Genomic DNA, 24,782 nt, shown 5'->3' on the forward strand with positions numbered 1-24,782 from the left:
ATAGCCTGTTAGCCAGGCCCTTATCATTGTCATTAATCGTGCTCTATATATATCTAGTTAAATTTCAACTTCGTAGGTCTTGAATGATCTTTAGCATTATCATCATCATCATCATCATCTCCAACTTGTTCGTATGTTCTCTTCAATAACTTGTCGATGTCTTCGCTATCATTGAAAAACGCACCCTTATGGTAATTCTTCGGCTTCGAAGAACTCGCTGAATCTTCTTCCTGACGTCTTTTCTTGAAATTAGATATCAATTCTTCTTCCGTCAAGTTACCACGCCTCACTATTTCGTCCTTTATCTGTTCTTCTTGCATTATACGTTCCCTATCTCGTTTATATCTGTCTTTCTCTCGTATTCTCCACTCGTTGTACTCCTTTTCGGGATATATGTCGTCGGCATCATCTATGCCATCGAACTCATCGCCGTCAGTCTTCTCTACCTTTACCTCATGGCTTGCCTTGTTCAATGCTATTTCTTTTTTCCTATCTATTTCCCCTATCTCTTTGGCGACAGCAACCTCTGTTTGAGTACTCCTATTCGTGTCGGTCGACTTGCTATTTTGCTGGTTTACATGTGATTTTCTCTGATTTTTTGAAACAAATACCGGCTTCAAGACCACCTCTTCGCTAGAAGACGACTCGTAAGACTCTGAATCTGACCCACTAGTACCACTAGTTGATTCCCTGTCACTCATGTTCAATTTGCTCCTAATTTCCCCTATATATTCATAGAACAAAGGATCATTAACTAAGCTGGAGACGGCACTGACATTTTTTTCAGCGCGTTTTATCTGTCTAATTTTTTCATCAACAAACATAACAAAAATACATCTTTCTTATATAAAATAGTTGACATCTCATAGAAATATTAACTAAAGACTATCATTATATTAAACAAATGTCTGCTATTCAAATTCCAAGTTTCGATGTTCCGTTTGGGATAAAATTATGGCCTCTTTTTGATGCAGCTATTACAAAGGTCAGTCAAGGTAAATTTATTCCATCACACTTTGCTTTCGTTCACGGAGAATTACCGTTCTCTACATTCCCACCGGTGTTCCTTATAATCAGTACATATTATATTGTTATTTTTGGAGGAAACTATTTGTTCAAAAAATTTCAAATTAAGCCATTTGTGTTGAACGGATTATTTCAACTTCACAATCTAGTTTTGACTACTTTGTCGTTTACTTTGCTTGTATTAATGGCTGAACAGCTCATTCCTATGATTTACCACCACGGGTTATTCTTTGCGATTTGTCACCCTCAAGCATGGTCACAAGAATTGGTTTGTTTGTACTACTTGAATTACTTGACTAAGTTCACTGAATTTCTCGATACCGTGTTTTTAGTGGTTAAGCAAAAGAAATTAACATTTTTACATACCTACCACCATGGTGCTACTGCGCTTTTATGCTACACTCAATTGATTGGCTTGACTCCAATCTCGTGGGTTCCAATCACACTTAACTTGGGTGTACACTGTGTCATGTACTGGTACTACTTCTTGGCTGCAAGAGGTATCAGAGTCTGGTGGAAGGAATGGGTCACTAGATTCCAAATCATTCAATTCGTTTTGGATTTAGGCTTTGTCTATTTCGCAACTTATCAAAAGATTGTTTTCACATATTTCTCCAATTATAGAGATATCTTGCCAGTCTGTGGTGATTGTGCTGGTACTATGTTAGCAGCATACTCAGGTTGTGCTATTTTGTCCTCGTACTTAGTTTTATTTATTGCTTTCTATATGGAAGTCTATAAGAAGAAATCAAAGAGGTCTAAGAAAATAAAGGCTGTTCAAGGTGGGGTTGCTGCTCAAGTTAACGAATACGTCCATGCTACAGGAAGAAGCGATACACCAACACCAGTGCCAGAGGCCCAAATTCGCTCTAGAAAGGCCGCTTAATCTTTAATTACTTTGTGTGCTGGTTTGATTTTAGATTTCTACTTCGATACGATCTGGACATTGGTTACTATTATCAGTATTCCAGTTGAACATGCTTGCGTGTAAATGACTTTATATATCACTTAGAACCTATCTATATTTATCGTATATATGTTTGTAATGCATATTCATATGTATTTATTGATTTCTTCCAAAGTTGGAATACTTTCTGCTGCTCCTTTTTTTTGAATAACTAAGCTGCTTGCTTTAGTTGCAAATTCAACGGCCTTCTCAATACTTGACCCATTCGCTAATTGCAGAACAACACCACCAAAAAATGTGTCGCCAGCACCTGTAGTATCAACGACATTTTCAACTTTATGGGATTTGACAAATGTAGATTTAGCATTCCTGGATGTAAAGATTGACCCCTTACTTCCCATAGTGATTATGACCGTACTTACATTGTCTGGGTTAATCATTTCTTGCAACTTATCTGCTAAGTCGCTGAACCCTTCTACTTTGTCGAGTTTGATAGTTTTATTGAATTTAGCATTTTCTTCGTCCGTGAGTAATTTTGATGCAACACTCAATGCTTCTCCCTCGTTGATAATTAGAAAGTCAATCTTAGACCAGAATTGCTGACTGATAAACTCAGGTTTAAATGGAGAAGGATTATAAGCAATATTAATTTTTTGACGGTTCGCTTTAAGCCATTCAATAGATTTAACAGTATCAGGATATTCATTCTGTAAGATAACAAATTGAGCTCCATCGACGTCTTTTGGGAAGTATGTTTCATATTCCTCCTTAGTTGGACACAATTCTCCATTGGCACCTGCCGTAATTAAGATTCTATTCTCTCCACTTTCTTCTTCGACAATAATTACCGCTACCCCAGATGATTGCTTTTCCAAAGTTTTAACATATTTCGTATCAACTCCAGAATTCACCAATGCCTGCTTTAATTCCTTTCCGAATGAATCATTACCCACATTACCGATCATACGAACATGGCATTTTGATTGTTTGCCTGATAACCTGGAAGTTGCAATTGCTTCATTAAGTCCCTTACCACCGATATGATTCTCGAAAGAATTTGCTTGGTAGGTCTCACCACCTTCTGGAACTGCTTTGGTGTAAGTAACTAAATCATAGTTTAATGATCCAATGACTGTAATCGTACTATATGTCATTTCTATTATATATTTGCTTCTATAATGATAATATTGTTCTATGAAATTTTACCTTCCAGTTAACGTTTCTCGAGCATGAGAGAAATTCCGGAAGATTTTCGTGTCTGTGAATCACTACAATTCCAAATACATTTAAAGGATGATAAATTTCATACTATAGGTAGACTATAAATAAACGTAACTAAAAATCAATTACCAGGCTTTCCAAGTCTCTTCAATCTCATCTTTTCGGCAAAAGTCAAAGGTGCGCTAGGCTTTGCTGCTGCTGCTGCTGCGGCAGGTACTGGTGCTGGTACAGGTTCTGGGGTGGCTGGTTTAGCACTTTCATTAGCCATTTCCTGTCTTCTTCTTAATGAATCTGCATCCTTTTCCTTTTGAATTCTAAGTTCTTCCTTAAATTTATCCATTTCTTCTTGACGCTTTCTCTTTATTTCTTCTTGTTCAGCTTCTTTACGTTCATATTCACGTCTTTCCATTAATTCATCCATACGTTGATGCTTAACACGTTCAGTACGTTCTCTCTTTGCTTGTTCTAAAGCAGCTTGAGCTTCTTTTCTTAATTCAGCTAATTTGCTCGAATGCTTTTCGTCAATTATCTTCTTGAATGGTTCAAAGTCTGGAACAATACGTTGTAAACGATCCTTCAAAGCCAAAGATTCTTCATGGTCTTTCTTAGCTTTGCTGATCTTAAGCTCCTTTAAGGTTTCGTAGTTCTTGATATCGTCTTCTTGCTGCTTTTCTGCATCCTTTTCTAAGTATTGTAATTCATAACGTCTGAATGCTCTTTCAGTATGGTCGTTCTTCTTAGACAAAACCTTTAAGCGTTCTTCTAAGTCCTTCTTATCCTTATTCAACTGTTCGATTTGCATGATTCTCAACTTTTCAGTATCCAAATCATCTAAGTTATTTAAGTCAAGCTTGATGATACCCTTGGCGTTAATTTCCTCAGCAATCTTCAACTTTTCTTTTTCCTTGACCAATTGTCTTTCTCTCTCTAATTTCTCTAAGTTTCTTCTTTCTTGTTCAGCTAATATTCTTTCTTGTTCAGCCTTTTGTTCAGCAACATTGGCCTCTTGTCTTAATCTCGCTGCTTCTTCGTCTTGTTCACGCTTAGCCTTATCAGCAATACGTTTACGCTCTTCCATAACATTGACACGGTCAGCAATTTCTTGTTGCTCTCTTGCCATATCAGCAATAGCATTCTTTAACGCTTCGTTGCGGGTCTTCTGGATACGAACTTCATATTCTGGATCAATAACTTTAGCAGAAGAAGATAAGGTTTGTGCCAACTTTGATAATTGAGATCTAACTAACTCAGATGGAGAAATTTGTAATTTAGAAGTTAATGAATCAGTGAAAGCGTCTTCGAATGGCTTGGATTTTAATGTGACGACATCAGTTTCATGGTCAATAGTCAATGATAAATGGCCATCTTTAACACCATTTACAATTAAATTTTCAACTTCTAATGCGCTCAAAGAGAATTCTGTGCCTTCAATAATACCCAATGAAACTAAGAAATCTAACTTAACAGTTTCATAGACTTGTGAAACTTGTTGATACAATCTAATCAAGATTGCTTCAGTTAAAGTTGGAATATATTGCTTATAGTCCTTATTGGATTCAATAAGTTGGAAAACTTCGGATACCTTCTTCTTAATGGTTAATGGATGGAATTCATCTTCTTCTAAAACGGTGAATAATTGCTTTACAGCTGGATCAACAAAACTTAAAATAGATCTGCTAACAATAGACTTCAATAAAGTGTCTCTAGTTGGGACCTGGTTTAAGTTCAATAAAGAAGTTAATTTAGCATTCTTTGCCTTATGATCATCAACAACAGTTTCGTTACTATTAAGAGACTTTTGAGGAACAGACAAAGTAGCTAAAACAAGGATGGAAGCGTAATGACTTAATTCGTCATCAGTTGCATTTGGAGATTGACAGTACAAGTTGAAAAATTTATTCCAAGCAGCAGCGTGGTATAAAGAATTACCTGAGACAGCAAAGATTCTACCCAAGTTTTCGTAATAATTAGCCATCATGACTGGTCTTGGAGCCTTCTTAGAAGCGGTTATCAAAGTGTGGACGTCATCAACAGAACGGAATGATTCTTGCCATAATTCTAATTTAACCGAAATGTTCAATTGAGCAAAACGTTGATCTAAGTAACGTTGAACAGTTTCAGAATCAGATAAGTCAATAGCATTCATACTTCCAGTTGGCTTGATTTGGGTAGTAACTGACTGCATGTGTCCTCTCAATAATTCACATAATCTTCTGAATTCAGCCTTTCTGTTGAATTTCAAACAGAATTGGAATGCTTGGTTCACAATAGCAGAATAGGTAACTTCCAACTTGGAGTTGTTTCTTAAAATATCCAAAACTGCTCTTAAAGCTTCCCACAAAAATCTCAACCATGGGTTGACCAATTCACGTTCAGTACGGTCAGCAGAATCAGCATTAGAAACTGCCGACAATAAAATACTTTCTGGTGTTTGCGCTGCCTCCAAGTCTTCAACTTCTCCTTGGTCAATCTTAACATCAGCCTTAGCTTGAGCTTCTTCTAACTTCTTTTCTGCCAATTCGATGAATTTACGAACAATAACTTGGACGGATTCAAGACCGTTTTCGGACAACTGAACATTCTTCTTATATTGATGTAAAGCATCCTTGGCCAATTTACCCTTTCTTAAGTCAACTGCTAACTCAATAAGTAACAACGCAATTGGCTCTAAATCTTGAACTGCTAAGTAACGAATTCTCTTAGAGGTAATCAATTCGTACAATGTTTCTAATGCTGCATTCCTTTGGCCAACAGCAATCAAATCTTCTGCACGCTTGTACACATTTTCTGGACGAAAATTGTGATGTCTGTGAGGTGGAGCCATATTATCCTTATTATATACCTCCTAGTAGTTGTGATTGAAAATCTTATATATATTGGACATAAAGATTTTTCAAATCAGCATCGTGCACCAAAAAAATTTCACCGAATGCTGGTCGTGTGATGATAAAATATCATTGGAATATCTATTATAATAGATATAGAGATAAATATTAAGTAAAGTATAATATACACGGGTGTTACTGGATTCGTGACAAGTAGTGCTTCATCACGATGTTTCAATCTATATAAAAATCCAATTTTTGGTCTAAATTTTTTACCTAAAATGGAGGGAACTTCTCTTCCATTTGAGGAATAGACTCAGCAAGCTTATTCTTGTCAATTAAGATTAAGCTCAATTTAGGGTCGATACCGTAATCAGTGAATACTCTTCTCGAATCTGTATCTTGCCTGGCTTCATTGTAATCGTACGTGGCGAAATATTTAGCGTTTTCTTCCAAAACCATATCCTCATAATGAAAGTAGTCCATCTCTACTGGGACTGGTTCGTTGGTGGCAACCTTCTTCTTCTTTGACTTTTGCGGAGCTTCAGCATCTTGAACCTTGGCAGACACGAGCTTGTAAACCTTGGAAATGACTAAAAAGTAGTCAAACTCGTATTTCTCGTGGGCATCTTCTGCCTTTGTCATCTCCTCCAATAACATCTTATACATAGGTGGGACAACTTCCACGGGCATGTTGATCATTCTTTCACTAATAATCAAACCAACCTTTAAAGATTTCGACGAACTGGTGGCTTTTTGGTCCTTGGCTTCCAACAACTTCCTCAACATTAAGTTAAATTCTAAGTTCTTGCTAGTTTTTTGAAGCACGTAGTCAACTACCGTTTTAAGACACGGCTTATTGATATTCTCCGTCATATTTATTACCGACAAAATTGCAAATGGATCACTCTCCATGCCCTCTGTCTTGATAGTCGTACCAACTGAATTCTTGGTCAAAATCAAATCAGCCAACGACGAAACGTCAAATGTTGTGGCATCGTCTCCGAACAACTGACGAAGGAAATTCTTAATCGCATGGAAATCAACATCTGGATTTAAATCAAAGTAATCAAAATCGACATTGATTATATCTTCACCTTCTTCACCTTGCTGTTGTTCATCTTCCAATTCATTTTCTGAATCGGTAGAACTGACATCAATGTCAGAATCTTCTGGTTCGTCTGCTCTTCTCTTTGCCATTATATCAATTATATAGTTAATAAATTATACCAACACTAAGATTGGTGAATTCAACTTTTTTCATGAAGTTGCGATGACATAATTTTGTGCCATCTCATAAACTGATATACACAATTACTATCATTATCGATCTAAGAAACTGGATTAATGTCGTTGGTTCAAGGGTATTCATCAAGTTCTGATAGCGATAAAGAATTGCATAACATACCGGTTTTGCCTAAAGATTCGAAGTATAATATAGTGACAGTACCGAATGTTGATATTTCAACCCACGAATTAGTACCGATTGATAATGTCCAAATAACAAGTACTAAAGAAACACGAAATTTTGGTGGTGGTATAGAAAGGAATTATTACGATGATGCTACTTGGAAACTTCAATCGATGAAGAGCAAAAGAAAGCTGGAGAACTCTTCAAAACAAGAGTCCAAGAAATTGAGGAAAAAGAGACGTAAGCAAGGAGATCCAGAAGACATTGATTATTTAGGTCCATGGGCCGATTACAAGGCTAGCTCCGAGTCTGATGCTTCCATTTCTGGTGGTGATAAATCTGATACGGATGAAGATGCAAATGATAGGGATGAAGAGGTGGATCAGGATGCAAATAACGAAGAAGCTGAGCCTGAAGTTTTTACGGAATTTTTTGGTCTGAAGGGAAAAGATTATTTAGGCAGGACATACATGCATGTCCCACGAGACCTTAATGTTAGTCTAACTAACGAGCCTGGGTCGCAGGAATGTTTTGTTCCCAAAAAGATTATTCATACATTTGAAGGACATGCAAAAGGTGTTAATAAATTGGAATTTTTTCCAAAATCTGGTCATTTATTATTGTCTTGCGGTAATGATGGTAAGATTATGCTATGGGACGTTTATCACAAGAGGGAGTTGTTAAGAGCATATTATGGACATAGACTTGCTGTCAAAGATGTAACCTTTAATAGTACGGGAAAAAAGTTTTTGAGTTGTTCATTTGATAAAAAAATTATCCTTTGGAATACAGAGACTGGAGATATAGAAAGGACTATTAAATTGAAAGCAATTCCAAACGTCATCAAATTCAACCCTAATAATGAAAACGAATTTATTGTTGGGCTAACTAATCATAAAATTGAGCATTACGATTTAAGCGTATCAAATTTTGAAGTACCCATACAGACATATGACCATCACCTTGGGGCTATCAATTCTTTAACCACTATTGACAATAATAATAGGTTTATGTCTACGTCTGATGATAAGACAGTGAGATTCTGGGATTGGCAAATTAATATTCCAATTAAATTCATATCTGATCCATCACAACATTCAATGCCATCAGCTGCGATATATCCCGGAGGAAAATATATTGCACTTCAAAGTATGGACAACTCCATACAGGTGATCCAAGGACATGGTAAATTTAAATTCAACAAAAATAAATGGTTTGATGGTCATAACGTAGCAGGCTATGGTATTGATGTTGAAATTTCGCCTGATGGTAAGATTATTATGAGTGGTGATTCAAAAGGGTTCGGATATTTCTGGGATTGGAAAACTTGTAAATTAGTGAATAAGCTTAAGGTAAGTGATAAACCCATTACGTGCATAAAATCCCATCCGCAAGAAGCTAGTAAGGTTGTAATGGCTGGGATGAACGGGCATATATATTATTGTGATTAATGTTTATTATTTAAATATAAAATAAGAATATGTACTACATTATTATACATTTTTCCTTCTTATATTCGTCTCTCCTTCTTTTGTATTTTTTACCAAATAATCTTGACTTCTTGTATTCATCTGCATCACTCGTATCAGCAGAAGAGTTGGGACGATGCAGTAATTGTGGCCGTGAAAGATGCTTATTGGTATTGTCACCTGAATTTGGATTAGACTTCAATGATGATTTACTTGACATATCATCGAAGTTAATAGACTCTACAGGATTTTTCTTGTCATTGATATTATCAGAAATGTCTTTCTCATCTGCTTTCGGTTTCTTCGATCGTTTCCAATAAGAAATGTTTCCAGAACTAGCTGTCGAAGTCAACGTTAATTTATTCAAGTCATCTACCACATTATTAATGTCTGACAGTTCATCTTTTTTTTTGGGTAATGGATTGATACTACTAATATTAGATGTCTCACTCCATTGACTATTCCGACGATAATACGGACTTAAACTCACTGTTGTTTCCTGACTATCCTTTAAGTGAATGCATTCTTCTTTATAATAATTCTTATCTTTGTCAGTAACATACCAAAAATATTTATCTCTAATATCGACGAACCTTGGATCAGTTGGAGATATATCCGGTATAGGCGTACTTGATGTAGTACTTATAACACTTTGTTTCCTAGACGATAATCCAAGGTCATCATAAGAAGGTGTGGTAGAAATGATTGGCAGTAAATTAGTATGATCTAACCATTGACCTTTTGCACCATGTGGGACTACTATTGGCTTAATGTTCTCATGAAGACTTCTATTGGGTATGTTGCCTCCATTTGGGCTATTTGCAATAGAATTAGAATCATCATTAGAAACCAATCTATAAAATAACATATATGGCCATTCAGTGTTGAATATATCTTTAAAAGACTTCTCAACTACTCTCGATTTCTTCTTCATATCATCGTACAAATACCAAGGAGCATTATATGCTTCTTCGTCAGTCTCATCAAGACTATAGGTATTTTTACGGGTTACAGATATGAAATGTCCCAGTGTAATCGTAGTTCCTTTATGGCAAACCGCACTTTCTAAGATCAATTTGAAATCTCCAGCAGTGTCATCATCATCATCATCAGCTATGAAGCGGGGGATATTAATGATTGGTGGTATAATTATTCGTTTCTGCGATCTCTGAGCCTTAGAATCATTATATGAGTACCTTTTTAAACATATTGGTAAAATAGGTCTTCTATTCACAAACTCCTTAGGATTCTTTGCGATACTCTGAATTTTTCCATCTGCGGTGTGCATTTCGTTTATATCAGTATAAAAAGGCAACAATCTCAAAAACATCCATGCTGGCAAACTAACCTCTTTCGATGTAGATGTATCATTGTCATTTATAGACCATATAGAGAGAGTGGATGATCTAGTCCTTATACTTTGTCTAACACTATTCTTACTATCAGACCTAAGTCTTCTACTTGTACCACCGTTGACAGAATTATTTTTTTCTTGGTCATCTATGTTAATATCCTCCACGATTGGTTGCGATCTAGAAATATCAGTAGCAACCCTAGATAAGTTGCGGCCTGATGTAGAGGGCTGGTAAGAGATTTCACCACCTGGGTTACTTTCCCTCCTTATGCTTTCTAGTGTAGCTCTTCGCTCCAACTCTCGCTTGACGCTTATTGAATTATTAAAATAATGCTCTAAACATTCTTCAAGTAAGATTCCCTCTTCAGAATCGGAATTGTCAGACGCTTGCAGCTTGGTATCTTCATCATCCTCTGGTATACTGACAAAAAGAATTCTTTCATTAGAATACTTTTGATCGTCTTTATCACGCTTTCCACCATGTTTAATATCAACCTTGAATGTTAACATAGGCATTGATAGCGTATCAGTTAAAAATTGAAATAATGCAGCAGAATCTTGTTGTTTGTGGGACATTGCTTCATGAAATCCAAGCTTCATTAAAATTTCGCAAAGCCTCGTAGTCAAATCAGTTGTAACCATGTTTCCAGAACGAATTAAACTGACGTAAACCCTCAATATTGCTGCCAACTGGTTGACATAGATGTCCTCATGGTTTGAAATGAACAATATCGGTTCAAAACTCTCCAAACTAGAAAACATCGAATACAATAACGCATCAAGATAACACATCACATTTTCCCAATTCTCTGCCCCAACATATTGAATAGCACACCCGAGTTTGTCATACGGTACATTGGTCAAAAATAACCCTTCGCTACTTAGTTGAAAAAACCGAATAAGATGGAACGTCTTAATTATGTCACCTTGCGTAAAAGGTGATTTTAGCAAAGAGACGATTTCGTTCATTGATGGTGTTGGTAACTTTAAGGTGTCAAAGTACTTTGTTAGAGTAGTGACTGCCGAAGAATTATGGTGATATTTTTTGGTATTATACGAGGCATTATCCTTCCCGGCGGGTTGAGCTTTACCATAACTATCGACGTACCATTGCCAAAAAGATTCATCAAAAGCTGATTTCTGAACCTCTTGATTATGCTTCGAAGAATAATTGGATATTTTCTTTCTAAACATAAGCCTATGAATGCGTTATACAAAGCAGCTGTACCTCGTAGAAATAGCGTAAGATCTCGATCTGTAGATGTTTTTTCTCTGGACTACAAATTGCACAAAACATAGCCAAAAACACCTAATAATTAATTATGACATAAATACATAAATACAGTAGAAAGTTATAGTAAAAAGCTATTGAATACATTAGCAAAGATGTTAGTTTGTCCCTGTTATGTTCAATTCCCTCATTTTAATGAGTACATCATCTATTTTTTCATCCAAAGCACCACTGATATAATCTTGCCTCGTTTGAGCATCCAACTTTACCTGCAAGTTATTCAAATGATTGTAGTTTTCGTTGAAAAAGCGCAATTGCAACTTCACGAACGACTCAAATGACGGATCCAAGAAAGGAATTCGAAGGTCAATCAACTTTGGTAATTCATCTTTTAGTTGATCGTTTATAGTTTCATATGTGGTCTCCAATTGAGTCAATTGGCTTTGGTTTTGACTCAATTTAGACTCGTACAGTGGGTCTTCCCCTGGCTTTTCAATGAGCTTCCGCACTTTGTTCTTCATAGCATCGTAATCGAGTTTCTTGTGGTTTCTCTTCTTTATGGCCTCATTAATCTCAATATAGTACGAGTTAAATCTAGCTATCGGATTGAGTACCGTTTGATTGAATGGTTGTTCCAATTCACCCACCGCTTGGTCATTTAGAAGCTTCATTACCCCATGGTATTCTTGGCTTATACTTTTGTACTCTTTGTCTTCATTTTTATTGGACCCGTAAAACTCACTTAATACTTCACTCACATTGACCTGAGCATTTGTTAATATCCTCAAGGAGTCTAAATAATGCTTAAGTTCCTTTTGTAACTTGGTAGATGTTGACTCCATATACTTGAAACGTTTCTCTTCAAATTCATAATCTTTATCAACCGTCTCCTCAATATGGCCAGTCTTTAACATTACTTGAGCACCAGCCCTATTAATAGCCTTTTTTATACCCGTCCAAGACATATTTATCTATAAGTTAAACCTCATATGCTATTGTATATATCAATCTATAGACTGTCAAGTATATGTAGATTACTATGATATTATATACTGATTACAAATTGTTTGAAAATTGTTTCACAATCGATATTCGAGAAGCCGATCTTTCCATAACCACAAATGAGCTTCATATTAAATAAACGTATATTATTATATTATAAATAAGGATTAATAAAAGTGTATAATTAACAACAAGCATAAATTAAAGAACTGAATGTAAATATTAACAAATGCTAAAATACAGACTTGTAAGCTTTACCAAACCACCTGCTCTCAAGACCAAGATTCAAGTATCCGCAGGTGAATGCATTATTTGAGTAACGAATTTACCTGAATATCTTGTAATACATGCCACTATTAAAACGTCATTTCTTATGGATGTGGTCATAAGATGGTTTAATATTACATGGTTAGGGATGGACAAGTGATATGCCTCTTGATTCGAAGCATAGTATGAGCTATCTGCTCTTCTCAACGGAGGTCTCTTGAAAGAATTGTTGGGTGCTACAGATGGAGTTTGGTACTCATATGGGTATTGGTTGGATTGTATCTGTTGCACTTGTTGGTAATGTTGATGGTCGGTGATTGTAGGTGGAACCACGGGAATGTTTTGAGCGTGGTTCTGTTGGTGGTTGGATGACATCTTGTTTAGCAACACGTTGTTTAAATGTGCTGGTAATTGAGGTGGTTCCGGCAACTCGTAGTCTGGGCCCTTATTTTTGAAGTAATCGTAGTTCACAAACATCTCTGGAATATCGCTTGAGTAACTCAAGGCTGCCTTTTGATATTCCGTCAAGAATGATGTCGATAGTTGTTCGTGGTAAGGCACGTATTTATTCGATTCATTAGTATTGGTGGAGCAATCTGATTGCATGCGTTCAGCTTGGGGCCTCTGTGTTTCCAAATCGTCGGCGACATGCGGTATTACCTCAGGAGCAGGTGAATCTTCATTCATATATTCCACATGTTCAACATCCGGAAACCCTTCACTTTTACTCACCTTGGCTAAGAAGCTGTTCAGCTTCTTTCTGATTTTGTCAACTTCATACCTACCAGCAGTTTGAGTTTCACCCGTTAAAAGTGAAGGAATAATATTTGCATCATAATCTGAAGACGCACCAATATGGTTTGGTTGATTCTGAGAATGGTTGAAAAGGTGAACTTCGTCCAACACTTCGAACCAGTTGAAAAATATCCCCTCGTGGTCAGTGGCAGTGGGTAATTGGTCACTGACTCTATATTCGTTGTTTATTATATAGAGCAATTTGTGGACCCCCAACGGTAACTTGATCGTGGTTACAAATTCGTTCTCGTGTTGGGATGACTGCGATAAATGAATGATGTTCCTCCAACTCGAAAACGATCCGATTATCGATATCTTCAGAATATTCTCCTTATTCGTATTCACCCATTTGATTTCGACCGGGATACGTCTACCGTTCTTGGACTTGTTCGAAATGTTGCTTTTGCTTATCGGTGATGCAACATCCGAGTTCATGTTTGCATCCCCTGCGTTTGACGCCCCCGCCGCAAGCTTAGTGAAATCCACTTTGCTCAAATTAGGCGTCGGTGTTTCGCCTCTCTGGGGTAATGACAGTCCACTCGATAATGAGTGATCTTCGGACGTATCCATTGCGTCGCTGTTGTAATTGTTGTTGGGTAAGATGTTCCGTGTCACCTCGGTACCTTCTGCATCTAGCAATCCGGCATTTAATTCGTTGAACTCATCTTCAATCAACTCATTCGAAAATTGATGGTATTGCTGCTGCATGCTCTTGTTGGACCCATCTGTGCCCGAACTATTCTGGGTGTAGATCTCTCTGTGTTCGACCTGCTGCTCATTCTGTTGCCTGTGTTTCGCATCCTGCTTACGCTTTACCTGGTGCAATATCAAGTCACTGAACTCCTCGTCTAAATTGTGGTAGTTGTTGGTCGAAGTCGACGATTTTCGAATATTGCCCAGATTATACCGGTTGTTGGCCGTTGATTTTCTAGTACTAGAAGTGTTATTTCCCATGATCAATTTCTAATAAATAACTCGTACAATAAACTACCTTCCAATAACCTTTCATGTATCGTGATCTCGTGTATTCCGTATCGATTCAAGCTACTTTGATGGAAGAAGAAAAACTCTACTATGTTCAGTCTAGTGTATCCTTTTCTGCAGTTTTGGAGCAACACCCAAAAAGAACAATCCCGTTTATGTGCAGGATATGTTCTTACAAACGGCCAGCCTCTACCAATTGGGGTATTGTAATGTAGACCAATATATCTTACCTCTAAAGAGAAATGAAGAAAGAGTATAATCCGAGGTCACACTACACTCACCCCTGACATATTTTACCAATAAGATGTCCAAATGGTGAAGTGCAAGTCAAAAAGTCTGAAATTGACGTATCTTGTATTGTGGTACCCAAGACAGTTGATAGCGGAGAGCAACACTCACGACATCGCGACATTCATCCGTAATTTTAATTTAATACACGAGACGAGCCCCACCCTCGACATTGTTCCAGACGGCCAGAATTTTTTTTTTTTTTTATTTTTGAAATATTCTTTGTTCTGGCGGCTTGCTAGCTTAGTAGATTGAAGAGGGCTCAGAGATTGGTGCTACGCAGACCAGCCGCACATTTCCGCACATTTCTCAGATATGAAACTTAATAGGGTTTTAGGATTTTAGCAGCTGGACCATGTAGCTATGTAGAGTTGTCCAAGTTGATAAAATGGAGGGGATGTGAATCTAGACCGGGTTTCTGTGGAATCTTCGGTTAACTGCGGGATATTGCCCATGTGCTGTATTATTACGACGAGGGGGGACAAAGCCCATTTAAACACTATGACATACATTTTATACATTATACATAATTTATTGGACCGGGTATAGGCGGATAGTGGTGTTCTAGTTGGGGGGAGTGGGATATCTATAATTTGGATCTTTTGGTGCACAACACACAAGTTAATCTTGCAAACACCGTGCAAAAAAGGTGCAAACTGAAGATATATTACAACAATTGAAATACACATTATGTGATTGAAGGGCTTTTGGATGCAACAGAGCATCGTTTCCGGCGTTCTCGTCTTAATCTGCGCTGCATTATGCTGTAGCTGCCCCGTCTGATGATGACCTCGAGCTTGAACTTACTCAACTCAGGATACCAGGTGGAAATGTAGTTGCGAAGTTTTGCAATGAGGTCCTTGCGCTGGGGCTTGTTGGTGTCGCGAATCCACGTTTTGTGACCGAGCTCGAACTTGCAGTAGAGCTGGAAAACTTTCAACACCTTGAGCTCGATTTCGCGGGTTAGCGAGATGTTGTAGTGGTCGAGTTCGAGGATATGTGATAATTCGTGGATATTTATGCGGGAAAAGTACTTATCATTGTCGATCTTGGAAATCTTGTTCATCTTGTTGACGTAGTCTTCGGGAGTGGCCTGGGGTTTTGCACCCACCATACGATATTTGGGGTCGCATTTCATTGTGTGAAGAGGTAAAAGGCCGAAAAAATTGGGTTCCAGATGGATCCTGGTGTCTAGTTCCAAATTTGACCTGGTGGAACTGAACTCTTCTATCGATCTGTCTATATCGCTGCTGAACCTTTCGCTCTGTTTGGTGTATTTCGACTTGTTTTTGATCTTCTTGAGACCCTTGGATGATCTCCCATGCGAACCTCCCTTGTCGCCCGTTCCTCTTTTGCGTTTTATGTCCACTACGGTCTCTCCTTCGAGAATTATTTGCTGGTATTTGTGTTTCATGCCTCTAAATCTTATTACAACGTTCCATGCCGCCTCTGTTTTTTCGTGATGAATTGTTCCGTCTGAAATATCGTTTATCAAGCCCAATTCGTCAACTATTGACGCTCCATTGAACTCTGAATATGTATCTATCGTGTCAATCATGTCAAACGAATATTCGTCTCCAACCAACCCAAATATGTCCTTCGTGCATTGAACACTCGACTCGCTCGATGTAAGCGGCGACGCCAAATCGTCCATGCCGTTGTAGCTGTCAAATAAAAAGTCGTCATGGGTCCTAATCCCCTCCGTGGGACTTAAATCATCAAATGCAAATATAGTAGGCTCTATTGATATTTGTCGGTTGAAACTGCACCGGTTAATGCTGCTAGGAATTACAAAACAGTCCATAGGGTCCATATTGTCCTATTACTGTCTTATCTCTTCCAACTACTATTTATGGGCGGATTTCTAGCCTATTTATATTTCCAGGTGTTCCACAATCTAACTATCGGTAACATAGTAACTGTATTATTGGCGGAGATCATCTAGGCTCGGCGCGGGCGCATAGATGATACCTTAAAATATGCCAGCACCAAATTGGCCTGTTTGACTGTACTAATAACTCAACATATACATAAATATAATGTAATATACTAATACGTACTATCCTTCGTCTTAGCTATATATACATATCAATAACTTGGTATATATGTCTAGAGTCTACATTAAATCTAAAGATATGTATCATAAGACCCCGTTTAGCGAACGTAAACAAATCTGCAAACCCTTCGATACGAAAGTTACGCATTACCACTAATAATAGATATCTCCGGTTCTATAACAATTCTGTTATATAGAAAAATACTTTACAGGTAGTTTGGACCCATCTACTCCTATGGTCTGTGTTTTATTGGCATATAATCGATATTTAGGCTTAAATAGGTTATATTACAAGCATATATCAATAAGATATATATGCGATACACCACAATAAGATACGTACATAATCTACGCGCGTAGGCGAGATGCTCGGGGATAAAGTCGCCAGTTCGAACCCGGTGTGTAAGATGTTTTTTAATTGTTTGAATTGGTTCGAAACATAGTTGGCAAAGAGAGCATTGGAAATACATCTGTAACAGAAAATAAATACAAAAATATATAGAAAATATTGGTTCTCAGGTAAAGGGCAGGGGAAAAGTATATGGATGTGATACAGTACATATTGTGTATGTTGTGTCTTGAGTCTGTGACTAAATTGAATTGTGTAAAAGAATTACAATTTAGTAGAATTATAGAATGTTTGGGTAGAGTTTGGGTGTTGATTAAGTAAGGGAATATGTATATACACCGTATGCCTAAACTACAATTATTGAGCGAATCAATTACTTCTAAATGCAAAAGCAAGGAGTAACGTTAATTGACTATATAGTATATTATTTAGCGTGCAGCACAACTAGGATAAATGTGCTTCTATGATGTTTTCCACGACACCATTGACATCAGCCTTCAAGTATTTCGAGTTCATCAATACTTGCAAAAGCTTCTTAATACCAATGCCCATGGGATTCTCCATGTTGTTTAATTGGTCTACAATGGAATGTCTATCGTGTTCATTCATAAAACCGATTTTGGTCATAATTATCATTAATTCGTCAGTGCTGGTGACTTGACCCACACCAATGGTTTTGGTGAAACAGTCCACCAAGTTCATGTGTTTCAAAACCGAGTATTGCGATGTTGTTCCAATGATCAAAAGTCTTCTTCCGTTGGGTGGCTGCTTGTTCAAGTTCACCATCAACATCTGCAAGATGTCGTTGGAGAACCTAGGACCAATAGGGACATAGTTGATCAAATTCTCGATCTTGTCAATCACCAAGATGTTCAATGGAGACTTGTAGATATCTCTAAAAATATTGTCGATAGTGGTTATCTTCATACCTTCGGACATTCCTACCAAGCTTTCGGCTGAAAGCATTTTAATAAATGGGAAATCCGAGTTTAGCGCTAAAGTAGAAGCGATTGCAGTTTTACCGCTCCCTGGAGGTCCATGTAACAAAATACTGATCAATCTCTCGGTTTCTGAAGACTTAACTTCATCAATAAACGATTGGCCCTTGTCAAAGATAGTCTTAACCTTAGGAGAGTATTGGATAATTCCGTGTGGAGCATTTTTGGTCAAGTCTTCTTCATTAACCCCAAACGCCGGTTTAACTTCATTCAATGCCAACAAGAAATCGTTTCTGGTTAATCTCATCTTGGCAATATTGGCATCTACCTGTGCCATCGAGTCACTCTTGGTGTATTTATTGATCGCGAACGACGTTGCCGAATTACACAACCCTTCTAATTCGGCACCTGTGAAATTTTTGGTTAACGCAGCCAACTCGTCGAAATCCACGTCTTTTTCTAACAAGTCGTTTTGCTTCATGTTCTTGGTGTGAATCAAAAGAATGTCCTTACGGCCCTTCTCATCCGGTAACGAGATTTCGATCTGGATCTCAAATCTACCAGGTCTTAATAACGCATTATCAATCAAATCCAATCTGTTGGTCATACCGATAATCAAAATGTTGTTCAATTGGTCAACACCATCCATCTTGGCTAACAACTGATTAACCACATTGTCACCAACCCCAGTACCGTCGGACTTTGCAGATCCTCTTTGCTTAAAAACAGAGTCCAATTCATCAAAGATGATGATATGTAATTGCGAGTTTTCTCCCTTCTGTTTGTATTCGGTTTCAGCGTCCAGAAACAACTTTCTGATGTTTTCTTCGGATGCACCAACATACTTGGACAACATTTCTGGCCCATTCACAACCTTTGGTTCCTTGACATTCAACATTTTACCAATCTGTCTAGCAATTAATGTCTTACCTGTACCGGGAGGACCGAACAACAACAACCCCTTAACATGTCTCAACGCTAACTTTTCTACCAAATCAGGCGAAATAATTCTACTGGCAAAAGCTCTTCTGAAAATCTGCGAGAACTCCTCGTCTAACCCACCAATACCCATTTGTTCCAACTTAAAGTCAGGGTTGATGATAGGTTTACCCTGAGGCTTTCTAAGCTGCCTCGAGCCACTAGCGGCCGCAATATTGATCGATGAGCCCTCTTGTGGGTACATGTTGAGCTGCGTCTGTTTGATCAAAATCCCTTTGGCATTCAAGTCGCTCAATGTCTGCAAGTTTGGCACATCGCCCAAGTTGTTGATATCAAGAACCTGGATACCTGTCACCGTGACGAGGAAAATATTCGCCTTGAAGTCCATGACAATCGATTGCGTTGGTTGCAAGATCTGGTTCTCGTACATCTTCAAAAAGTGTTGCACCAACTCATCGTGGTTGATAGGGGCCGAGTGCGCCTTCGACCTTGATCTGAAATCAACCACCAAATCTACACTCCCTAAATAGCTCTGTTTGTTCCCATCGAAAATGTTGAATGGCTCGACCACCACCGGTTGATGTAAAGACCACTTCCCCCACAGTCTCATGTTACCTGCAAGTCCAACTACTCCCGGTGCCACCGACTCATCCTTGTAAATCGAATACACGAAATTCCCATCCAATATAACCGGTTCTCTGTTTCCCATCTCTTGAAAGTCCCTTGGATTAACCCCGATACAATTCGACAACGCTACCGCATTCGAAGGGCAGTTATCCACCTTGAACTGCTTCTGGAAATGTCTCACTGGCGCCTTTCTTTCAGGCACAATTGGTTGATTGTGGGTGATCAACGGGTTTCCAGGGCCCGGATGATTTGATACCTTATGAAATCCTAACTTTTCCATCATATGTGTATCTTTGATTGGAGTCCTAGCGTCTAATAATGGATTAATATCTTATATTCCACGAAACAGGTCTGCTGTTCTGTTTAGCTATCGCTAGAAATCAGGGTCGTGCGAAGTTCCCAAAAAATACATTTAGCAGATTCGGGTCTATTAACCCGATGATTCTGTCATTATGGTTGGTACACTCAATGACAGAAACATCGGGTCATTTTGTCGATCCTCGGCCTCCAGATCCAGTCGTGTGGAGCACTGATAACGATGGCCAGATTTACTCGACTTATTAATCGCGCCACAGTTTGCTTATGATAATCTGTGGAACTATGGATTTTGCAATTGCTTCTATGGTAGTTACTCAGCGGATTATACAGCATTTTAGGTCGAAAAAGCTTCAGACGTCTATCGGAGACCCCAATGTAGCCTGCCATCTTGATATGGATCGGTGGTATTAGTCAGTAGTTCGGAAGATCAGATAACCGATTTCGAAGTGTATTAGAGTTTACCCGGAACACTTTCCGCAATTAGTAATTAATCGGGTCTTCTAGAATTTGTCGGACGAAAATCATCGGTATATAAATGGAACCATTTTCCACAGTTTTCCAGATTCCTTTTTATTGATTTACATTAATTATATATTAGTCAATTGACATTATAAACTATACAAATACACACAATGGTCGCACAAGTACAAAAACCAGCTCCATCATTCAAGAAAACTGCTGTTGTTGACGGTGTTTTCGAAGATGTTTCTTTGGAACAATACAAGGGTAAGTGGGTTCTTTTAGCCTTCTTCCCATTGGCTTTCACATTTGTCTGTCCTACTGAAATCATTGCTTACTCTGAAGCTGTCAAGAAGTTTGCTGAAAAGGATACCGAAGTTTTGTTCGCCTCCACCGACTCCGAATACTCTTTATTGGCCTGGACCAATGTCGCCAGAAAGGATGGTGGTTTAGGACCAATTAACCTTCCATTGATTGCTGACACCAACCACTCTTTAGCCAAGGACTACGGTGTTTTATTGGAAGATGATGGTGTTGCATTGAGAGGTATTTTCTTGATTGATCCAAAGGGTGTCTTGAGACAAATCACCGTCAACGACTTACCAGTTGGTAGATCGGTTGAAGAATCCTTAAGATTGGTTGAAGCCTTCCAATTCACCGAAAAGTACGGTGAAGTTTGCCCAGCTAACTGGCAACCAGGTTCCGAAACCATCAAGCCAGAAGTTTCCTCTTCCAAGGAATACTTCGGTAAGGTCAACAAATAGATTTAGAAATACATTATATATACACTACACTAGATGATTTCAATATATTTATTACAGAAATTAGTATGGCCACAGTACGTGTAGTTTTAATGGAAAGGGGCTACGGGCCTGTTGCACCGTGGCGGTCTGACTAGAGAAGCCACATAAATTTTCAAGAGCCCCGGTTCAATATATATTCCTCCCATTGAGCATCGAAAATGCATTCTGCTCTGCTCGTATGTAAATAAATGCTAGTACATGGCCGTATTTCCTACTTAATCCCCCAATTCTCTCTGAATGTAGTACAAACACTATGTCGGTCCTTGGCTAGGTGAAAAAACTTGGCTGAAAATATCTCGCGATTCTAATAATCCGTTATTTCTGTCCTCTCTGTTAGCTACTCGCTGTATTACAATGTCTGATGTTTATTTCTATAAGTATCTAGTCAATCACCAAGTATTCTTCAGGTCTAAGTATACTTATGCTTTGGTCAACATTAAGCCGTTGGTACCGGGACATGTACTTGTTGTACCATTAAGAACGAGCATTTTGAGGTTTGCAGATTTGTCGGTCGAAGAATCCCAGGATTACATGCTGACATTGCAGCTTATCCACAAATTTATAATACATTTATACAATGCCGACTCGTTGAATATAGCTATTCAAGACGGGCCCGAATCTGGACAATCCATACCTCATCTACACACTCACCTAATTCCTCGCTACAAGACCGATGGGTTTGGAGACGGAATATATGAAAAATTAGATAGGTTGGATCTAAATAATACCTTAATTGACTTTTTTGAAAGACAGCAATCGTACCAGAAAACTGGTGGATTTCAGCCTGTCCCAGATGAAGGTAGGCTGCCCCGGTCAGATGAAGTATTATCCAACGAAGCAATTTGGCTTAAAGACGAACTCGAAAAGTATATGAATCAATGATGGGGAATACTTAACCTATATAAACGAATCTAGACGGTACATGTATCTAACATATGTATCTATCAATCATGTTGATCCACAATCTGTAGATATAGTTGTATACGGCTTAGAGTCGTGAGTGCGCTGCAATATGAAAAATAGAAGGTAAATTCAAAACGATAATATATAAGGCATATTTATTCATTATAAGGCATGTCGAAGGAACCACTTGATGAAATACAATGGAAAAACCCTGAATGGATCCAGCAGTTTGGATTATTCACCGGTAATGTATTAGACTACTTTAGTGAGTCGCCATTCTACGATAGAACTTCCAATAACCAGGTTTTACGAATGCAATTTCAATTCCAACAAATCCCTCCTAACATAAATCCCCAAAAGTATTTACAACTGAAACTAGTAGAAATGACAGGTATAGAGTTTATTATTGCTGCATCGAGAGAACCTGATTTTTGGATCATAAGGAAACAAACAAGATTAAGTCCAAAGCAGGTGAATATTGAGCAAGACTACTATATAATAGGAGCCAATATATACCAAGCACCTAAGGTATACGATATATTATCGTCACGGTTACTCTCGAGTGTTTTATCCATCAAGGGTTCGATGGAGTTGTTAAATAAAATGAGTAAATTTAATATCCATGATATGGGCCATTCATATCCCACGTTACAAGCAGAAAAAGAAATATCATCAAGTTCCAACACAATCCCTAATACTGTTTCAGTTAATACGACCACGCCGATGTTGCATACTCCGGCAACCGCATCAAATATCAACTCCAACGGCCACTCGTCTACAAATCTTGGCTTGAACAATGAAATACTGAATCTTGCATTTGACAATTTACTAAATAACGTAATTAATTCATCAAACGATGACACCTATTTAGAGGATATACCTTTATACGGCAAGGGAAGTACCGTCGAATCGTTGGGCGTAAAGGTAAACTTGGATGATGTATAGTTTATTTCCTCTAAAGTTCATCCTTAGCGTTCTGTTCGACGGCAATCTCCCCAGCAGCAGAAATCTTTAATTCCTTGGCTGGACGATCACCATAGCTTGTAGAAACATTTTCCATGTAGTCAACTACATCGAAACCATCGACAACTTCACCAAAAACAACGTGAGCATTATTCAACCAGCTGGTAGTAACAGTGGTGATGAAAAATTGGGATCCGTTGGTGTTCTTACCAGAATTGGCCATCGATAATCTGTATGGTCTATCGTGCTTCAATTCGAAGTTCTCGTCGTCGAATTTTCCTCCGTAGATTGACTTACCACCGTAACCTTTACCGGTTTCAAAGTCACCCCCTTGAAGCATGAACTTAGGAATGATTCTGTGGAAAATCGAACCAGTGTAACCAAACTTTGGATCTGTTGAAATGGCTAATTGTCTAAAGTTCTCAGCCGTCTTAGGAACAACAGTACCAAATAAACCAATGGTGATTCTACCGATTGGCTTACCTTCTTCAGTTACATCAAAGAAGACCTTGTGGGTAATTGGGGGGTTTTCTGCTAAATCCTTGGAAGCATTGATATACTTACCAAAGAATAATACGGCAATAGATAAGATTGCAAATAAACTAGTTAATAATTTCATCTTTGATACTAAGTACTGACAGTTTATTATGGAAACTTTTACTTGATTCAAAAAAGAACACCTACTACTCCCAGTGATGACACAAAATTGAAGGTTTCTACTTTCGACAATTTATTATAGACTTATGTTGTTATATTTACTCTGATTACAAGTAGTTAGCTATGTACAAATGATATACTAGTCTTGTGAGGATGGACTGGACGTCCAGAGAGCAATTGGAGAACTGGTCGACAATTGCAAAACTTTTTATGACATGATTACGACAATCCCAAACGAGATGCCTGCTTGATTCAAGATGACTCTCATCCTTGCACGCAATAGCAAGAAAAAAGCACCTTAGAATTCTCTTTCTCCCTTTCTTTCGGCCTCCAACTCTTGCGATTCGAATCTTTCCTTTTCTTCTAACCTCTTTAATGCGGTTCTCTTGGCCAAAACCGTCTTTGCATTTCTTTCTCCTCCGTTCTTCTTCTTGCCTCTCTTGTGTTCTCTCAATGGTTCCAAGTCGTTCTGGAACTTGTGGATCCATCTGAGCATGTAACGTCTGGTGGAAACATCAATACCCATGTTCTTCATATCCTTGGACGATGTTTTTAAAAACTTCTGCAAGTCACTTTCGAATGCGTCGAGATGTTCAATGCAGTCACGGCCAATCAACTTGAAAAACGTTTCCAAGTCATGGACGTTCTCTTTGGTGCTGGTGGAAGTGTTTGTTTTAAGTGATATAGCAGATGCGCTTATTGGTCTTATTGGGGTGATATTTATGCATCTAGGAGCCGCCAACTTGGGCATTTGTATCAAGGGCCTAGCAAATAATCTGAAAGACATTATATATTCGTGTTGTATGCTGAATACTACTATAGTTAGGCCTTGATCAATAAAATTTTCATCAAAAATCGAATCTCAACACCTTTTGCTGGATGCAGGAATGGGACATATATAGTGGATTTTGGCATTACAGGAACAACTACATGGAATATACTGATATATAGCTTTTATTTTGTGTATATAGACTTGTTAACTTGGGGATA

The 24,782-nt window shown here is 38.1% G+C and overlaps 16 protein-coding genes across 16 annotated transcripts; 5 read left to right on the plus strand and 11 right to left on the minus strand. All coding sequences in view use genetic code 12, as the record gives it.

Annotated features, from left to right (window-relative positions):
- Positions 1-53: 53 nt before the first annotated feature.
- Positions 54-824, minus strand: DEHA2G10032g (DEHA2G10032p; the record flags this gene model as incomplete). The annotated part of the gene is made up of 1 exon (XM_461983.1): positions 54-824. One exon carries the CDS (start codon positions 822-824, stop codon positions 54-56), a length of 771 nt encoding a protein of 256 aa, XP_461983.1.
- Positions 825-904: 80 nt separating this feature from the next.
- On the plus strand, positions 905-1,912 carry DEHA2G10054g (DEHA2G10054p; the record flags this gene model as incomplete). The annotated part of the gene is made up of 1 exon (XM_461984.1): positions 905-1,912. One exon carries the CDS (start codon positions 905-907, stop codon positions 1,910-1,912), a length of 1,008 nt encoding a protein of 335 aa, XP_461984.1.
- Positions 1,913-2,079: 167 nt separating this feature from the next.
- Positions 2,080-3,087, minus strand: DEHA2G10076g (DEHA2G10076p; the record flags this gene model as incomplete). Its single annotated transcript, XM_461985.1, has 1 exon — positions 2,080-3,087. The coding sequence occupies one exon, from the start codon at positions 3,085-3,087 to the stop codon at positions 2,080-2,082; it is 1,008 nt and encodes a 335-aa protein (XP_461985.2).
- Positions 3,088-3,275: 188 nt separating this feature from the next.
- Positions 3,276-5,978, minus strand: DEHA2G10098g (DEHA2G10098p; the record flags this gene model as incomplete). The annotated part of the gene is made up of 1 exon (XM_002770558.1): positions 3,276-5,978. The coding sequence occupies one exon, from the start codon at positions 5,976-5,978 to the stop codon at positions 3,276-3,278; it is 2,703 nt and encodes a 900-aa protein (XP_002770604.1).
- Positions 5,979-6,255: 277 nt separating this feature from the next.
- DEHA2G10120g (DEHA2G10120p) lies at positions 6,256-7,179 on the minus strand (the record flags this gene model as incomplete). The annotated part of the gene is made up of 1 exon (XM_461986.1): positions 6,256-7,179. One exon carries the CDS (start codon positions 7,177-7,179, stop codon positions 6,256-6,258), a length of 924 nt encoding a protein of 307 aa, XP_461986.1.
- A 147-nt stretch (positions 7,180-7,326) lies between these two features.
- On the plus strand, positions 7,327-8,841 carry DEHA2G10142g (DEHA2G10142p; the record flags this gene model as incomplete). Its single annotated transcript, XM_461987.1, has 1 exon — positions 7,327-8,841. One exon carries the CDS (start codon positions 7,327-7,329, stop codon positions 8,839-8,841), a length of 1,515 nt encoding a protein of 504 aa, XP_461987.2.
- A 34-nt stretch (positions 8,842-8,875) lies between these two features.
- Positions 8,876-11,407, minus strand: DEHA2G10164g (DEHA2G10164p; the record flags this gene model as incomplete). Its single annotated transcript, XM_461988.1, has 1 exon — positions 8,876-11,407. The coding sequence occupies one exon, from the start codon at positions 11,405-11,407 to the stop codon at positions 8,876-8,878; it is 2,532 nt and encodes an 843-aa protein (XP_461988.2).
- A 195-nt stretch (positions 11,408-11,602) lies between these two features.
- Positions 11,603-12,409, minus strand: DEHA2G10186g (DEHA2G10186p; the record flags this gene model as incomplete). The annotated part of the gene is made up of 1 exon (XM_002770559.1): positions 11,603-12,409. The coding sequence occupies one exon, from the start codon at positions 12,407-12,409 to the stop codon at positions 11,603-11,605; it is 807 nt and encodes a 268-aa protein (XP_002770605.1).
- Positions 12,410-12,731: 322 nt separating this feature from the next.
- Positions 12,732-14,904, minus strand: DEHA2G10208g (DEHA2G10208p; the record flags this gene model as incomplete). The annotated part of the gene is made up of 2 exons (XM_461990.1): positions 12,732-14,442; positions 14,774-14,904. 2 exons carry the CDS (start codon positions 14,902-14,904, stop codon positions 12,732-12,734), a joined length of 1,842 nt encoding a protein of 613 aa, XP_461990.2.
- A 564-nt stretch (positions 14,905-15,468) lies between these two features.
- Positions 15,469-16,593, minus strand: DEHA2G10230g (DEHA2G10230p; the record flags this gene model as incomplete). Its single annotated transcript, XM_461991.1, has 1 exon — positions 15,469-16,593. The coding sequence occupies one exon, from the start codon at positions 16,591-16,593 to the stop codon at positions 15,469-15,471; it is 1,125 nt and encodes a 374-aa protein (XP_461991.2).
- Positions 16,594-17,629: 1,036 nt separating this feature from the next.
- DEHA2G10252g (DEHA2G10252p) lies at positions 17,630-19,969 on the minus strand (the record flags this gene model as incomplete). Its single annotated transcript, XM_002770560.1, has 1 exon — positions 17,630-19,969. One exon carries the CDS (start codon positions 19,967-19,969, stop codon positions 17,630-17,632), a length of 2,340 nt encoding a protein of 779 aa, XP_002770606.1.
- Positions 19,970-20,639: 670 nt separating this feature from the next.
- Positions 20,640-21,230, plus strand: DEHA2G10274g (DEHA2G10274p; the record flags this gene model as incomplete). The annotated part of the gene is made up of 1 exon (XM_461992.1): positions 20,640-21,230. The coding sequence occupies one exon, from the start codon at positions 20,640-20,642 to the stop codon at positions 21,228-21,230; it is 591 nt and encodes a 196-aa protein (XP_461992.1).
- Positions 21,231-21,623: 393 nt separating this feature from the next.
- DEHA2G10296g (DEHA2G10296p) lies at positions 21,624-22,151 on the plus strand (the record flags this gene model as incomplete). The annotated part of the gene is made up of 1 exon (XM_461993.1): positions 21,624-22,151. The coding sequence occupies one exon, from the start codon at positions 21,624-21,626 to the stop codon at positions 22,149-22,151; it is 528 nt and encodes a 175-aa protein (XP_461993.2).
- A 192-nt stretch (positions 22,152-22,343) lies between these two features.
- On the plus strand, positions 22,344-23,117 carry DEHA2G10318g (DEHA2G10318p; the record flags this gene model as incomplete). Its single annotated transcript, XM_461994.1, has 1 exon — positions 22,344-23,117. One exon carries the CDS (start codon positions 22,344-22,346, stop codon positions 23,115-23,117), a length of 774 nt encoding a protein of 257 aa, XP_461994.2.
- A 10-nt stretch (positions 23,118-23,127) lies between these two features.
- DEHA2G10340g (DEHA2G10340p) lies at positions 23,128-23,754 on the minus strand (the record flags this gene model as incomplete). The annotated part of the gene is made up of 1 exon (XM_461995.1): positions 23,128-23,754. The coding sequence occupies one exon, from the start codon at positions 23,752-23,754 to the stop codon at positions 23,128-23,130; it is 627 nt and encodes a 208-aa protein (XP_461995.1).
- A 336-nt stretch (positions 23,755-24,090) lies between these two features.
- DEHA2G10362g (DEHA2G10362p) lies at positions 24,091-24,579 on the minus strand (the record flags this gene model as incomplete). Its single annotated transcript, XM_461996.1, has 1 exon — positions 24,091-24,579. One exon carries the CDS (start codon positions 24,577-24,579, stop codon positions 24,091-24,093), a length of 489 nt encoding a protein of 162 aa, XP_461996.1.
- Positions 24,580-24,782: the final 203 nt, after the last annotated feature.

This window comes from Debaryomyces hansenii (genome assembly GCF_000006445.2).
Source record: "Debaryomyces hansenii CBS767 chromosome G complete sequence".
Classification (NCBI taxonomy): Eukaryota; Fungi; Ascomycota; class Pichiomycetes; order Serinales; family Debaryomycetaceae; genus Debaryomyces; species Debaryomyces hansenii.